Source organism: Sturnira hondurensis, unplaced genomic scaffold (assembly GCF_014824575.4).
Source record: "Sturnira hondurensis isolate 20B ecotype Veracruz unplaced genomic scaffold, ASM1482457v3 Scaffold0014384, whole genome shotgun sequence".
Lineage (NCBI taxonomy): Eukaryota > Metazoa > Chordata > Mammalia > Chiroptera > Phyllostomidae > Sturnira > Sturnira hondurensis.
The window spans coordinates 42,480,983-42,497,220 of NW_028087015.1; the positions used below are offsets into that span (position 1 = coordinate 42,480,983).

General features: G+C 42.3%; 2 protein-coding genes across 2 annotated transcripts in view; one reads left to right on the forward strand and one right to left on the reverse strand.

Annotated features, from left to right (window-relative positions):
- Window positions 1-5,912, forward strand: part of CCDC152 (coiled-coil domain containing 152) — a 26,682-nt gene extending 20,770 nt beyond the window's left edge. Inside the window, exons 6-8 of the mRNA XM_037063243.1 lie at window positions 2,676-2,803; window positions 4,516-4,599; window positions 5,370-5,912. Of these exons, the coding sequence (XP_036919138.1) occupies window positions 2,676-2,803; window positions 4,516-4,599; window positions 5,370-5,492 (335 nt within the window). The 3' untranslated portion in view covers window positions 5,493-5,912. The remainder of the gene's footprint in view (window positions 1-2,675; window positions 2,804-4,515; window positions 4,600-5,369) is intronic.
- Window positions 5,605-15,923, reverse strand: SELENOP (selenoprotein P). Its single transcript, XM_037063242.1, has 5 exons — window positions 15,750-15,923; window positions 12,175-12,390; window positions 11,158-11,370; window positions 9,827-9,944; window positions 5,605-7,116 (listed from the first exon to the last, which is right to left on the reverse strand). Exons 2-5 carry the CDS (start codon window positions 12,375-12,377, stop codon window positions 6,463-6,465), a joined length of 1,188 nt encoding a protein of 395 aa, XP_036919137.1. The 5' UTR covers window positions 12,378-12,390; window positions 15,750-15,923; the 3' UTR covers window positions 5,605-6,462.
- Window positions 15,924-16,238: the final 315 nt, after the last annotated feature.

Consider the following 16,238-nt stretch of genomic DNA (forward strand, 5'->3'; position numbering starts at 1 on the left):
ACTCCCATCAAGGCTAAACAAGAAAAAATAGAGAAACTTTCAATTAAGCACTATCAGAAATGTGTAAGGAAAGTCACTTTAAAAAGTAAATGAACTCATAATTAACTGCATAAGATAATGTCTTTTTGCCAATGAATTTGAAATTTTTGACGAGTCAAACATCTTTGAAAGACAAAAAGCACACAAGAAGAAATAGAAAATCTGAATTGCTCTATCTATTACAGAAATAAAATCTAGAACTTCCGGCCAAGATGGAGGCATAGGTAGACACGCTGTGCCTCCTCATACAACCAAAATAAGGACAACAACAATTTAGAAATAAAATAACAACCAGAACTGACAGAAAATTGAACTGTATGGAAGTCCAACAACTAAGGAGTTAAAATAGACACATTCATCCAGACTGGTAGGAGGGGCGGAGTCAGGCAGCCAGGCAGAGAGGGGTCGAAGCAAAAAAAAAAGTGGTGGGACCCGGCGCACAAGGCAGTAGCTGACAAACCCTGGGCATGCCAGACGGCAGCAGGCAGACCTTGGGTGTGAGGTGGCAATGGGCAGACCCAGCGAGGTGGTGACTGTAAATCGAGACACTGCTCACAAGGTGGCTGGTGGACCAGGCGGTCCCCCATTCATGCACAGATAAACCAGGGGAACTTGGGGAGTGAGACAGACCACATAACCCAGGGTCCCAGTGCAGGGAAATAAACTCTCAGAATACCTGTTGAAAACACCTGTGAGGGTTTAGGTTCCAGGAGAGACTTCCAGCCTCATGGGACAGTTTGTTAGAGACACCCACAGGGTTTTAGAACATACACAAGCCCACCCATGTGGGAATCAGCACCAGAAAGACCCAGTTTGCTTGGGGGAAGCGGGAGAAAGGACTGAAATCCAACAAAGAGAGGAGCAAGCACCATTGTTCCCTCTTGGACCCCTGCCCTACATACAGGGTAACAACGCAGCCACGTGGGTTGCCCCATCCTAGTGAATACCTAAGGCTCCACCCCTCATACATAACAGGCGTGACAAGACCAAAAAAATGGCCCAAACGGAAGAACAGATCAAAGCTCCAAAGCATATACAACTAAGCAACAAAGAAATGGCCAACCTATCATGCACAGTTCAAAGCACTGGTGATCAGGATGCTCACAGAACTGGTTGACTTTGGTCACAAATTAGATGAAAAAATGAAGGCTACGCTAAGTGAAATGAAGGAAAATGCACAGGGAAACAATAGTGATGGGAAGAAAACTGGGACTCAGATCAATGGAGTGGACCAGAAGGAAGAACAAGACATCCAACCAGAAAAGAATGAAGAAACGAATTGAAAAAAATGAGTCAAGGCTTAGGAACTCTAGGACATTTTTAAATGTTCCAGCATCCGAATTATAGAGGTACCAGCAGGGGAAGAGGAACAGCAACAAGTGGAAAAGTTATTTGAACAAATAATAAAGGGGAACTTCCCCATTCTTGCAAAGGAAATAGACTCCCAGGAAGTCCAGGAAGCTCAGAGAGTCCCAAAGAAGTTGGACCCAAGGAGGAACATAGCAAGATACATCATAATTACATTAGCCAAGGTTAAAATGAAGGAGAGAATCCTAGAAGCAGGAAGACATAAGGAGACAGTAACCTACAAAGGAGTTCCCATCAGACTGTCAGCTGATTTCTCAAAAGAGGCCTTGCAGGCAAGAAGGGGCTGGAAAGAAGTATTTCAAGTCATGAAAGGCAAAGACCTACATCCAAAATGACTCTATCCAGCAAAGCTTTCATTTAGAATTGAAGGGCAGATAAAGTGCTTCTCAGACAAGGTCAAGTTAAAGGAGTTCATCATCACCAAGCCCTTATTATATGAAATGTTAAAGAGGCTTATCTAAAAAAAAGAAGATTAAAAAAATGTGTAGTAAAATGACAGCAAACTCACGATTATTAACCACCACACCTAAAACAAAAACAAACTAAGCAAACAAGTAGAACAGGAGCAGAACCACAGAAATGGAGATCACATGGAGGGTTAGCAACAGGGAAGTGGGAGGGGGAGAGAGGGGGGAAAAGGTACAGAAAATAGCATAGACAGTAGGTAGAAAATGGGAAGACAAGAGTAGTGTGGGAAATGTAGAAGCTAAAGAACTTATGACACATGGACATGAACTAAAGGGGAGGAATGTGGGTGGGAGGGGGTGTGCAGGCTGGAGGGGAATGAAGGGAAGAAAATGGGACAGCTGTAATAGCATAATCAATAAAATATATTTTTAAAATATTACCAAACTAAAAAAAAAAGAAATTAAATCTATTGTGAATGATTTTCCAACCAAGAAACTGCAGGCCCAGATGGCTTTCCTGGTGAAACTCTACCAAACATCCCAGGAAAGTGGTGCCGGTCTTTCACGAACTCTTCCAAATGCTGAACAAACCAGACAGGAAACACTTTCCAGTTCACTTCAGAAGGCAACGCATTCTTGATAACAAAAACTTTCAGGAGAATTATGATAAAGAAAATCACACACCTGTCTTCTCATGTGCATTTATTAACAATTGGTGGACTTTTTCCAGAAAGACCTCGTATGTTTTTATCAATAAAATTTACTTCTTTGCGGATCACTTAAAATGCTGAAGAACTATAAGCTTATAAGATTTTTTAAGTGTTAAGGTGAATTAATTTCATTTATTTCTGTTTTTTTCAGTTGAGTTAAATGAAGAAAAGAATAAAGAACTGAAAGAGAAAATGGAGGTGGAAATTGCAGAGTTAAATGCAAAGTTAAGAATTCAAGAAAAGGAAAAACAAAATGAAATCATCAAACTACAGCTAGAGGTAAACGTTTCAGGCCACTAACTGTGAGGACACACCCCGCAGTCCCACAGTGTGGGCATTTCCGTCACTCTGAGATGGATTCACACCCACTCCTCCTCCGCCACAGGCAGCGCTCACACCTGTGTGAGGGTGAGTGAGGCTGCCTTTCAGCACTCGGCCTGAAGGTGGGACTCAGTCATTCTGAAGGTCCTGGGCTCCAGGGAAGGCCCGGCTCCCTCTCTCAGAGGGGTCAGATAACCCAGGGATCCCCTGCCTTTTATAGCTGAGTCCACCCAGGCTTCACAGGACTTCTTTCCGACAGGGGGAGAGTGTTTCTAATCCTTGGCATTACTCCTTGGCAGAAATTGTGCAGCCCTGGTGAGCCAACTAGTAATTCCTCTCTCTTTATGTGAAATAAAAAGAGACAAATGTCTCCCTAATAAAGGTGTACAAAAATACATATCATAGGGTAAACAAACCAGACTTTTTTTTAATTGTAAAGGGACTTCAAATAGGGCATCTTAAAGGCTGACGTTCCCGTTCTTTGCTGGAAAGCTTTTTCAGTAGGTTGGTTAACCCCCTTTTAAAATCTAAAGATACTAATCTGTGACAATATATTTGTTCTTTAAAAATTTTCCCTGGATTCTACCAGTCTTCTTTTCCATCCTGTTTTACCACATTCCCCCAGCCTGACGTGTGACTTCACATTGTCATAGTTCACCACGAGTTAAGATAACTTACTTTTCATGTTCCTGAAAGTTTGATGTCCCTGGGGCTCTTGGTGAGGTACAGTGTTGAAAACTGTATAATCACTGAGCAAAAGGGTTGAGTGTAGAGGCTTTTTGCAGCCACTGCCTCTGGCCAAGGTTGCCCACACACCACAGAAAGCGCTGCAGGGCCAGGTTGGATACAGAGGCCCTATTTCCAGATCTACCCTCAACTTCTAATCCCTTCACTGGGGATGTGTGTTTGGTTGCCATTTGGGCCCTGTTAGCCCAAGTCCGCTGTGTGGCAGACATGCAGAACTCTTTGTGCTACACGTTTTCACTATAATTATCCACTTCTCTCCCCAAACTAGAATACAGTCTCACAGAGTTTATTCTTAGTCTGCAGGGAAATTACACTAAATTATAATAACAAGGAGAAAATTATAATGGAAGATTTTGCAAAAAATACAACCTGTAAGAATGGCCTTATGAGAATTTTTTAACCTGATCTAGTTTAATGTCAAACTAGAAAGAGTTCAAACTAAATCAACAAAAGCATATCCAAATTCTACTATTCAGCCTCAAAGTCTGTACAGAAGGACATGTGAGATTTTCTCTTATGACAGTTAATTACACTACATTTTCTTTACAAAAGCACACTCAAAGTAATGTGAAAATATTTTTCTCTCTTCAAGTTAACTAGATTGTTAACCCTACATGATAGAAACACCTAATGTCTTGAGAAAACGATGATGCTCGCCCCACCCGGAATCTCTCGGGCAGTGCCCAGCGTTGGGTCCTTTTAAAAAGCTCCTCAGGCAATCTGAGCATGCAGCCAGGGTTAGTCTTGTTGGGGGTGTTTTTTGCTCTTTCTTAAAGAAAGTCTTTTCTATCTTCTGTTAGAGACTAAAATTACAGACTAAATGTCAAAGGATATAAAGGATTATATTGCTATTTATGGAGATAATTGTTTCTAATTGTTTAACTAGAATGTTTTCAACAACTTTCTTTTTAAACTTGATTCAGTTTGATGCCAAACTAGCAAGAGTTCAAACCAAGTCAAAACCATATGCAGGTTCTACCGTTTGGCCACAGAGCGTCTACAGAAAGGTAGGTTGGTTTTTCTTCCCTGGCTGTTGCTTAAGGAAATAAATCTTCTCAGTGTTTCCTTTCATAAAAGCTGTCTAAGAATTTTTCTTTTTTTCCAAGATTTTATTTATTTATTTCTAGAGATAGGGAAGGGAGGGAGAAAGAGAGGGAATGAAACATCAATGTGTGGTTGACTCTTGCATGCCCCCAACTGGGGACCTGATCTGCAACCCAGGCATGTGCCCTGATTGGGTGTCCAACCTGCGACCCTTTGGTTTACATGCCCGCGCTCAACCCACTCACTCAGCCACACCAGCCAGGGCAGAATTTTTCTTAAAACATATCACACAATCAGAAAGATACTAGATTTTAGTAATCTTTAAAGGCCACTTTCAACGTAACTAGTAAGTCTTGGTAGTTAATGAAAACGGAACAGAAGTCCTCTGCCTCTGGATTGGAATTCCATAACGTGTTTTGACTAAGGTTGACTGACTTCTGAAGCTATTTAGGCACACGGGTTTCTTTTTGTTCCCTCCTCCCTCACTTACACTTTAGCACTTCCCGCTCTGCAGGGAGAGGGAACAAATTGAAGCAAATGGTGCTGTTGTGCGTTTTGCGTTCTCACGTCAGTTTACCCCATTAAGACCCACAATAGTAAAATACTCTTCAAAATAATGTGTCTTTTTTTAATGTCTACTTCTACTTAAACTAGAAGTTTAGTTTTTGTTGTCCCTTGTACTTAATCTTCTTATTTCTGGAGCGCAATAACAAAATCTTTCTGCTTCATTCAGAAGCTTCAACATCTTCAAGAAGAAAAAAACAAGGAGATCGCAGTTCTCCGCAACACCATTCATGACTTAGAGCAACGCCTCTCTGTTGGCAAAGACTCTCGCCTTAAACGCAGACGGTTTTAAGTATAGCAGTGAACCCATTTGCTGATGTTTAATTTCTTTAAAAGTGGTTGAAAATGTTACTTCTATTGTCAATATAACATGCTGCCTAAATAATAACAATGAAGGAGACAGCTTTAAACTTTTTAAATTGAGTTTATTGAAATAAATCCACACTTTGGCCAACTGTGTACTGCACTCTTGCTTAATAGTATTAGCCATAAAGGAATTCAGGTTCATAGGCCTTAGGTTACCTATTCAACCATCATTGACTATGGAAATACTTTCTAAGCAACCAAAAGATAGACAACATTCTTTTCTCTTTCTCTGTATCTCTCAAGACAAGCATTCTCAAGTTTTAAAGAGTGTGATATAATGCCAAGTAAAGAAAACAATAGATACAGCCTTTCACAGGCAATAGTAAAAATCAAGATTAAGTCTTAGATATAAAAAAGTATAAATGGAGAATTAAAAGGTAGTCATAGCAAAATACTCATATGTTAAGTATTTCTGGATCTTAAAAGACAAAATTCACTTCTTCCTTTACAGATTTAATCAGTTAAAACTGTAAGATTAAAAAGACAAAAGTAATATTGTTTTGACAAGTAAGAAAAAATGGAAAACATGTCTTTGTTTTTCTCCCTCCATTCTACCTGCCAAATATCCGACAGAGACCCCTGGGTTACAGTTTACGTCCCTGTTCTCATTCAGGCAGGTGGAAAGCTGGAAAAAGAAAAGGAAAGACATATTAACCACACACGGCAGTCACCTTTCAGTTGCCCCTTAATTTAAGAAAATTGGTTTGGGTCAAAATTTTCTTTAGCATAGATCTTAAAATTTGGAAGCCAGCATAATAGATTTCTTTATGTTTGCACAAATCCAATTCCTAATTTTTGATCATTATGAAGTAGCTTATAAAAATGCCGAAAGTGAAATTGTGTCTAGATTGACTTGGGAGTGTATCCTATTTAAATGTTTAGTTCGAAGGTCATGCTCACATTTCTGCCTTATCTTTTCAGCTTCAGATGGTGCTGGCTTCTGTGGGCTGGAGCTGCTGGCTGTCCTGTCAGGGGGCCAGAGGCGAACGTCACTGTCAAGATTCAATGACATTCTCCTCTGCCCACAGCCCCTCTCAGCTACATAGAGAGGGGAGGCTTTCCTGACACTGTCAGGTGATTGCAGACCCTGTTTTTTCAAATATCAGATGTCGACAATGTCAGCAGCAGCTGTTAAGAGCTAACTCTGAATCTTTGGGCAACTTTCAGAGTAATCTATTTATACATCTCCTTCCACAGGGTTTCTTTTGTGAAGAAGGTGGTACTGGTTCACTCCCTGGCGTGTCGCAATTCACTGGGTCACCCTGTCCTTGGGGGTCCTTGAGCTTATGGTGGTGATGAAGGCTTGGAGAAGGGAGATGCTCAGACGCATGTGGTGCTTCTGGATGCCGTTTCTCTGAGGGCTGGCCGTGCTTGTCATGCGCGTGCCCACGCCTGTACCCATGCCTGTGGCCGTGCCTGTGCCCATGCTTGTGCTGGTAACGGTCGTGGTGGGGGTGGGGGTGGGGGTGGGGCTTCGGCTCCGGGGCCTTGGTCGTTTTTCTCATGGTGGCCAAGGACACATTTTTACAGAAGTCTTCATTGTCTGGGATCTGGAACAGATTTATCAGATGCTTATCCACACATGCATAGGTTTAGCAGAAATGCATGAAAATGATCTGTACAGCTAACGTATCAAGTTCCAGCTAGTTAGGATAGAACTGCCTTTGTTTTTCTAGCATAATACTAATGAGAAGAGAATCTGGTGATAATCTTAACATCCAGACATTTTATTGAAGTTTGATTCCCACCCACATCTAATTGTAAAGTGCTGTTTGTGCAAAGTTTGCACTTAAAGAATCTCCAAGCATCTTACAAATGAATTAACATTAACGCTTTGAGAGTAGATAAAATAGAGGGTAATACGATTAAAGCTCAGCAGTTCAGCTCAGCTTTATACTGGTTACATCAGTAAGGGAATTCAGATTTTCCTTTTATCAAGAGCATTTCCTCCATTTTCAAGAACTCTGAGGCTTACAATGAAAGTGAAACTGTGTTAATGGGACTACAGTTGAGCCCACCCAGTGTCACGCCCTGCGTCAGTCAGCCTGCAGGGAGCTTTTGTGGCCGGTCAGGGGCACCACAAACCTAACGGTACATTTGGGGGCAAACGAATTTCTCACCGTTGATCAAAAATGCCAATCCACTGCTGAAAATCAGTAGCTTTTTGTAGCTCAGCCCGTGCCAGGAGACATTCTGAGCTTCACCAAGCTCTGTTCACATGGGCCGGCTGTGGTGCCGACGCTGAAAGTGCAGGTCACCACCCACCTTCCACTGAGCAAAGTACCCGCCTCTGGGCCTGCAGCTCGGGTCTGTCTGCACTGTGTTGTGTGCTCACAAACCACAGGCTCGCAGCTCACAGACGCAGGGATGTCGTATCAACCCTCAGCCCGAAGGTGTTCGTACATAAAGGTACAGAATCAACTTGAAAGACCAAAGGCCCTCTCAGTGGTTTGGTTCGGTGTTTTAAAGGTTTTGAACGGTGATAAATTCCACTGGAACTCAGCAAACAACTACTAAGTGGTACTTTTTTTGTTATTTCTGAATTACTTTTGAGGAAGTATTTGACTAAAAAACGTAAACACAATTTGATTAAGTGTTTAAAGTATACTGTGTAAGCCCTGGCTGGTGTAGCTCAGTGGATTGAGTACGGGCCTGCGAAGCACACGATCGCGGTTTGATTCCCAGTCAGAGCACATGCCTGGGTTGCAGGCCAGTTCCCGGCAGGGGACTCACGAGAGGCAACCATACATTGATATTTCTCTCTCTCTCCTTCCTTTCCCCTCTAAAAATAAATAAATAAAATCTTTAAAAAATAAAATAAAAAGTAAAGTATACTGTGTAATGTTCTAAATGTTAAGTGATTGAACAAATACAGGTAACTGTAGTACGTTAGGTTCCAGGAGCCAATTACCATATTTCTATGAGGTCACAATGTATCTTTTCACATGTTAATTTAGAATCAGAGTGTGTCCTATGAGTGTCCTGTCGCCTTCTGTCCTTCTTGAACTGACAGCATTTTTAATAGTAAGTAAACTAGTGTGTCATATAATTGATGGCACCTAGGGTAAAATGAGAGACTCCAATTCGATTTGGCCTATCAGATGCATATAGCATATTATTATTCCTTTTTACAGACGATTTGTAAATGTTGAGCGTGTTTTAGGCATGTTTCTGCCTTGTTTCAGTGTAACTGGGTATTTTGTAACCATTAGGTATTTGTAAAAATGCCAAATACTGAAATAATCACAAGATATGGAGAATCAACATAGCTGGCATTTATTAAGCACTTAGTAACAGTTGGACATTGAGTCACTAATTGATTTGCATTATATCAGTCTCCGTGTCTTGAAAGCAGAAAGCGACCCTTCTTAGATTATTGTGCAGATTAACATGTGAAAAATGACATTAACTAGAGTAACTGACCTGTTGTGCCCCGTAGCAACTAAATTAATTAATTAAATAACTCACTAAAATTTGAGATTCCTTTTTTAGAGCTGGGAAAAATCTGAAGGAAGTACAGCTTACAAATAAAATTCAGAATTGTTTTTAAATCTGAGTTTAAATTTTGCCAATTTGCCCTATCAATCAAACATTGATTGGAATTAGTTTCCTTCTTAATATGAAGGGGGAAAGTCTAGTTAATACACATTAAAATCCTTTCATTATTTTTTATAAACAATATTTAAACAGAATGCCTCTTATTCCGAGGAAGAAAGACTCTCATGTGAGAAATGTCTGTAACAAGTAGACTTATCTCATTTTGAAGTCGATGCAGTAACCCAACGGCAGAAGGGCCGACAGCGCGAGGGCTTCACTGGACAGCCGACAGTCTGTGTCCCCGATACGTTAGGCCCCGACTGCACTTCAGGCGATGCTGTGGTCCAGCTCTGCTACCACGATGCTCTCGTGGGAACTGTGCTCAGGACACTACACTAACGTCACTGCGTGCGGGCTGAGTACTCTGAGCACGGACACTACCGCAGCCTCACTTGGTGGTGACTGAAATATGTGATCTATGTTGTTTCTCATTTTCTAAAGTCCTTCCACATAAAAGTGGCAATATGGATCTTGACAAGATGTTTTAAAGTATATGTTACAGGACAGGAAGTGTGTGTAGTTATAAAGATTACCATTGTAGGGGTTTTTTTGGTATGCCAACAGAAACACTGATTAGCTAATTGGTTATGAAATACTAACTTATTTAGATAACTCTTAAGAGATTTCCTCTTTTCTCCCAGTAAAAATAATTGAGAAAAATACCGTGAAAGAGCAGTTTCCACATTTCTCTTCGCAGTAAGTGAGCTTAATGGCCTGTTCCACGTATGAGAAACTCAGGAAGGAGTAAGGCAGGCCAAGGTGATACACGAGGCGGCCACACCTGGGAAAAAGGGCAAATACAAGGTCATCACAATGTTCTCTGTACTGGGAGCCTACTCGAGCGTGGCTGGGAAGAGCATTGTGTAGGGTTAGTGGTCTCGGAACTAACACACGGATACGCCGTCAGTCAATGTTCTTCCGCGGGGTCTCGACAAGCCACCTGGCCCTGCACCCAGTCAGGGCAGAGCACGACTGCAGCGGATTTACTACCAGCGTTTAGGGATGTTGCGGATATGGCACCACACATGACATCAAAACTCTGTATAGTACAGTCACTGTGACTTGGTCAAATACAATTTTGTGAGTGCCTTAAAAATTCTACCCATGCTCCCACCGCTGGCACCGTCCACTAAGCTCTGCGGATCGCAGGAGCTTTCCCTAACCGCTCCAGCAGCAGGAAGTCCACACAGCAAGAGCCACAGCTTAACCGAAGAATCCTAGAGTCTTGGCCGGTAGCCCATTCCCTTCAAAATACATCCGATGGAACACAATGAGGGAAAGAATACCGGCACTCTCAGAAAAACACCTTGCCCATATTTTACCCAGTACATATGGTTCTAGGTGATCTCAAAGGGCCACACTTTGCAGCTGGTTAAATTAGAACTTCATGATCCTAAAAAAGGACACTGATACTACAAACGTTTACAGTAAGAGCACGGAAGGCTTACACGTCGGTCCAGTCTAAAGCACTGAAGGAAAACGGAGCACCCACGAGGAATGTTAATAATACCAAATAATGGATACACTGAGGTTCCCCAAATACAAACATTTTATTTTTCATGGAATCAAAATAGCCATTGTACTGGTTATAACTAAATAATTAACACACTTTATAGTTCAGGAATTCAAGTATATAACCTTAAAATTATTCATTAGATTAGAAATAAGCAAGTAGCCTGCAAAATGTGGTTATTCACCAGCAAATTCTTGGATTAGAATTGTGTGTGATATATAAATGAACACTTATTTTTGTTTAACCAGAACACCAGTTTACAGGGGAAAGTATGGTCAATCTTCTTTATTTCCTATTGGCATGGCGAATTTTTTATGTGAAAGAAAGTGATTTAAAAAATACTAAAACCAAACATTTTAATTCATTCACTTTGAAACAGTATTTGGTAATAAAATCAAAGCAGGTGTCTTATCTTAAATCACTTGCTATTAAACACTAAGCAGGTGCATTTGAATTTCTGCGGGGGTGCGTGTGTACCCACCTGTCATATATGAGGAAGTCATCTTTGCTTCCATCTAAGAGAGTCCAGACGTCTGTTTGGTTTTCTTCTTGTTGATAAACAGGAATGTGCTCTGAAACCTTCTTTTTAAGATACACATATTTTGATTGAGAAGAGAGCCCTTGGTGATTAACAATAGCATAGGAGATATTAGCAAAGCCTTCTTCCTCCAGTTTTACTCGCAGGTCTTCCAGACTAAAATATTTGGGAAAAACACAAAAAATGAATAATCTTATTTAATTTTATTAGTGGCTTCTCTCTCCTCTTTGTTTTCTACGTGAACCCCTCTACTTTTACACACTTACACCCCTTCTTTCTGTTTTTGTAAAGGACTAAAATTTTTATTGTTTCATTATTTATTGAGCCCTTGTGCTCTGTGAAAGCCTTATGCTAAATGCCTGCACAGACATTAGCTCATTTAGTTCTCTAATTAATCGTATGATGTGTATATGTTTAAATCCATCTCCCAGTTACAGAAAATTCTACCCAGTAAATATCTGGCAAATAAGCCAACAAACACTTTTTCACATATTAGCTATATGTATTCAACAAATTTATATAAATTAAATATAAATACATACATTTGTGAAATAACCCAAGACCTTTGTGTCAGGTCTAGTGTTCTCCCCATCCCCCCTCGGCACAGCACGCGTCTTCATGTGCGATGTGGAAACAGCTAGTGTACTTGCAGGGGTACATTTGGGAACATTCTTATTGCACAAGTAATGCATATTTAGTAGGACATTATGAAACATAGGTCCAGGAAAAGAAGAAAAAAATTGCCCAGTCCCAGGAAAACCACTGTCAACATTTGGGTGTGTATCTTCCTAGTCTTTTTTCTTCTAAGGTGTTCTATCCAAAGATGTGTCGTTTTTCCAAAACTGTGATTCCCTAAATACATCTTTTGTACTTGCTTTAAATTTTATGTACACACACTTTACATATGTACTTAGCAGCATTTCCCCGAAGGGGTCCTAGACCGCAGAAGAGCTGTCTTACCCGGACGCCTGCAGAACGCAGAAGGATCAGCTGGCTTGGAGAAGGGCGACCACGGTGACTGAGCCGTGGGAGTTGAGCATCGGGTCCTGATCCCCGATGCTCCAGGCTGGAGGCTCCTTACAGAAGGCGCTCTGCCCTTGGCTCCCTGCTCCCGCCCAGGGCAGGAGGCAGAGAGCCAGGGCAAACCCAAGGCCGCTCCACATGGCTGGGGCTGTCCTGCAAGAGAGGAAAGCTTTCTGTCACCTTCATCGATGGTGTCACAGTCATACCTAGGAAGGTCTGTAAGTCCAGCAGGTGTAATTCTCCTCCCTGTAAACACCTAGCCGTGGACACTGTCTCCATATTGTTGGCCCCATGCTAATGGCCCTCCACACACCAAATATCCCTTTAAGGGTGGAAAGGGCAGCCAGAGGCAAGGTAGTTGTCAGAGCAGCTCTTAACGGTGCAGCTCAGCGAGACACTCCGGGAAGTGCACTGCAGATCTGCCTGCACAGAAAGCAAGTGTGTCTCCAGGAGACCATACATGTTTAGAAAAATTTGACACCGTGGCGGCCGTAACTAAGTGGCGTGCTGCAAACACAATTTGATTTTTAAGATGCGCCAAGTTCTGACTGCTTCTTTCCATCCTTCACCAATCTAGGCAAGGGGAGGGGGAGGGGGGACTCTGCATGGAAATGAAAAGAGTCAGGGTGGAAAGAGAACCCGGGAAAAGGTGGCGGCCGCAGGGCAGTCCACTGACCTGAAGGTGGCCCGCGTGAGCCCTTAGCTCTTCAAGTTCAAACCCTCTGTACTTACAAATCTCTTGGGCATAGCTCCCTGTGGTTGGTCTTGTTCTTTAAAGTCTAGTGCTCAGCCCAAGTAAAGGATCTGAATCTCTTCAGCTATAAAACTACTTGCCAAAATATCACTACCACATCCAGGGTAAATGTGGACCAATGCAAAAAGCCTTACTTACCAAGGAGAAATGCTATGCATCCACAACCCCCTGAATTATTTAAGACTCAATGAAATTCACAATCAGTCTATTGGCCACCTGTGCTTTCTGGAAGTTCCCATGACTAGGTGGCGTATTCTTGGGGGGGTGGGGAACACAAGCCTCCTCTGAGTGGGAAAGTTAAACCTGACCAGAAATACTCCCCAAACGAGCTAGCTGTCTCAACAGACAGCTGCAAACAAAATAGGTACATTATAGACAGGTAGCAAAAGAAGGAAGGGATTCAGCTGAGGTGAGCAGAGAACAATAAACCCACATGGGTGACTAATCAGGCTTATTTTGATGTACGACTCTGAAGAAAGGTATCAGGACAGAATTCCAGAGCTAGGAAGTTGGCATCTTTTCAGGCACTGATGTGGGATAAAAAAATAAAACCACCTTTTACTTGAGGGTTGGGATGACAGGAGCTAATGATAAGTTTCCTAAAGTGAGCCCAGAATTAAGAGGATAGTAGGCTAACACCAGATTGATTTTGGCTCTAATGTATGGCTAGATATAGACAGGGCTTTATAAAATCTGGTGATCTGCCACATTATTTACCACCACAAAATTCCTACTTGTATATCGTGCTAAGAGCCTGACTAAATGGAAGGGGATTGGTTAAGAGAGGAGAAATTAAATAATTTATTAAGGCCATCTCAACTATTATAATATTTTAAAAATCCTAAGATTTAAAAAAGGAGAAGATAGATCTGGGTGAAATTTAGGGATTATTTTTGCAGTTTTTTAAATTTTTTATTTTTAAGTATTTTTATTGATTATGCTATTCCAGTTTTCCCAATTTTTTTCTCCCCTCTCTCCCCCCTCCACCCTGCACCACCCACGCTCCCACATTCCTCCTCCCCAGAAATTTCTTTAGTATTTGTATTGATGATAATAATTAGCCTTATTAGAGCTACCATTTATTCAGCATTTATAAAACTACATGCAGATGGTGCTAAGCAGTTTTTCCTATCATGTCAGTTAATTCTAACAACTATGTGAGCATTATCCTTTTTTGCAGATGAGGGCACTATGGCTAAGAGAGAGTTCGGGCATCTTGTCAAAGTCCACATGAACAGTAAATCACAACGAAGGCTGGATTCAAACCGGCTCTGCTAATCCCAAAACATGACCTCTTCGCCACTGTAATGTATTTATTTTTAGAGAGCGGGGAAGGGAGAGAGAAAGAGAGGGAAACACCAGTGTGTGGTTGCTCCTCACACGCCCCCTCCTGGGGACCTGGCCCATAACCCAGGCCTGTGCCCTGACTGAGAATGGAGCTGGTGACCCTTTGGTTGGCAGCCTGGTGCTCAGTCCACTGAGCCACACCAGCCAGGGCCAAATCAGTAGGTTTTATTCAGGTGGGTCACCTGTAATAACTATAGTGGTCTGAGGCTTTGTTTGTCTGTCTGTCTGTGCCCTATGCCCCGTTCAGTCTGTCTTATCTCTTACTGAAGTGGCTACATTTAGCCCTAATTTCTAGAATGTAAGTTCAGTAATTGTAACTGTCGGCATAAATTCAGCACTTGGTACTCTCAGTTTGCCATACAGCGTAATGTTCCAAATGGCTAAATAGTAAAAAGGCTATTTCAGTCCTTTCCCTCGTTTCTTTCTTCGATGGAAAAATAACTCAAACCGTAACAGAGAGCAGTGAATCAGCATCTGCACTTTCGGATTGTCCTCTGTTGTTGCAACCAGCCCGCTGTTAACTGTGTTAAAAAGTTAACCGTTTAAGGTCATTTTGTTTTTACATAACAGACTTTTGAGTATAATGACAGCTGTCAGCCACATAAAAGTAATGAAGATAAATAGCAGACCCAGGGACACTCAGGAAGTACAGATTTCACTAAGCTCACCACTTTTCAATCACAAAACCCAGATCTGTTGGCCACATCCAGACCTACATTGTCTAAAATTCCCCACTCAAAAGCAGAATGCACAGAACCTTTTCTCCAGCCTCTTCCCTTGAACTTCGAGGGTCCTTCCTCATCCACCTAAAAGCGCCCCCTTGCCCCTTAAACTGCCAAACTGTGCACTTAATCCCAGCACACCCAGTTTTGACAAGGGCTGTAACTCTTTCAGGGGGACCATTTCTGCACAGTGGACCAAACCCGCTCTCCCTTTTAGATTTTTCCTGACACTGCTCACAATATCCCCGGACATTTCTGCATCCCTGTTGACGGCCGTATTTCATCTCTACCCTTAAAATCCACGGGCTGCCTTTGCCCTCGAGTTCTCTCTGCGTCTCAATGGGAAGTCGGTAGGCTGGACCATTCGTTACTGCCCTGAAACATCACACCTTTTTGCAGAGTCAAAGTGTTTTCAGTTTCTCCAGCCTCCCCTGCTCCCAACTTCCAACTCAGCTGTGCAGAAGGCCGGGCAGAAATCGGCCAGACTATCGGTCTGCTCTCTGCACTACCGCCCCCACCACACCCAGTTTTACAGGACGTTCGTTCTCTTTCTCGTGCATCAGTTTTATCTCCTTTACCTACTTCTTTTAAAATCCATGCTCAAAGGAAAGAAACTCTTTAACAGACTCAAAATCATCCACCGAACTTGAAGAGAATCAAGAGCTGGGAAACGCAACGTTCCTACTCACTCTGTGAGGGCCCCTTCGGACTAGGCAGCTTCCTCTCTTTGCTCAGCAACTGCACACTGCAAAGGGCGGTCGGACCTCCGGTATTTATAGGCCTGTTGTTTACCTCCGTCAGCTGCGGTGCAGAGTCCAGTGCTCCCTGGGGCTGTGACCTTGTAACCAGGAAAACCCCTGAACGGACTGGCACAATCCACGGAAAAGAGAGGAGCGCGGAGTGCTCGGCGCGGTGCTGGGGGTAGGGGAGGTAGTTTCTGACAATTACTGGTCTGCTGCTTGTCCTTTTTAGTCACCCCAGTACCTAGGACTTAATGGTACAGTCGGGGGCGGGAAGAAGGGCTAAGGGGAAAGAGGGCGTCCAAGGCATGTTTTTCCAAACTATAACAGGGAAAAGCATTTGCTGAGCCAGCAAATTAAGCTGCTGCTTTAAAAAAAAAAAAAAAAGAACTTTTTTTTTCCTTTTGCTTTGTAGCAGCCAAGCCTCACCCCAGCTGT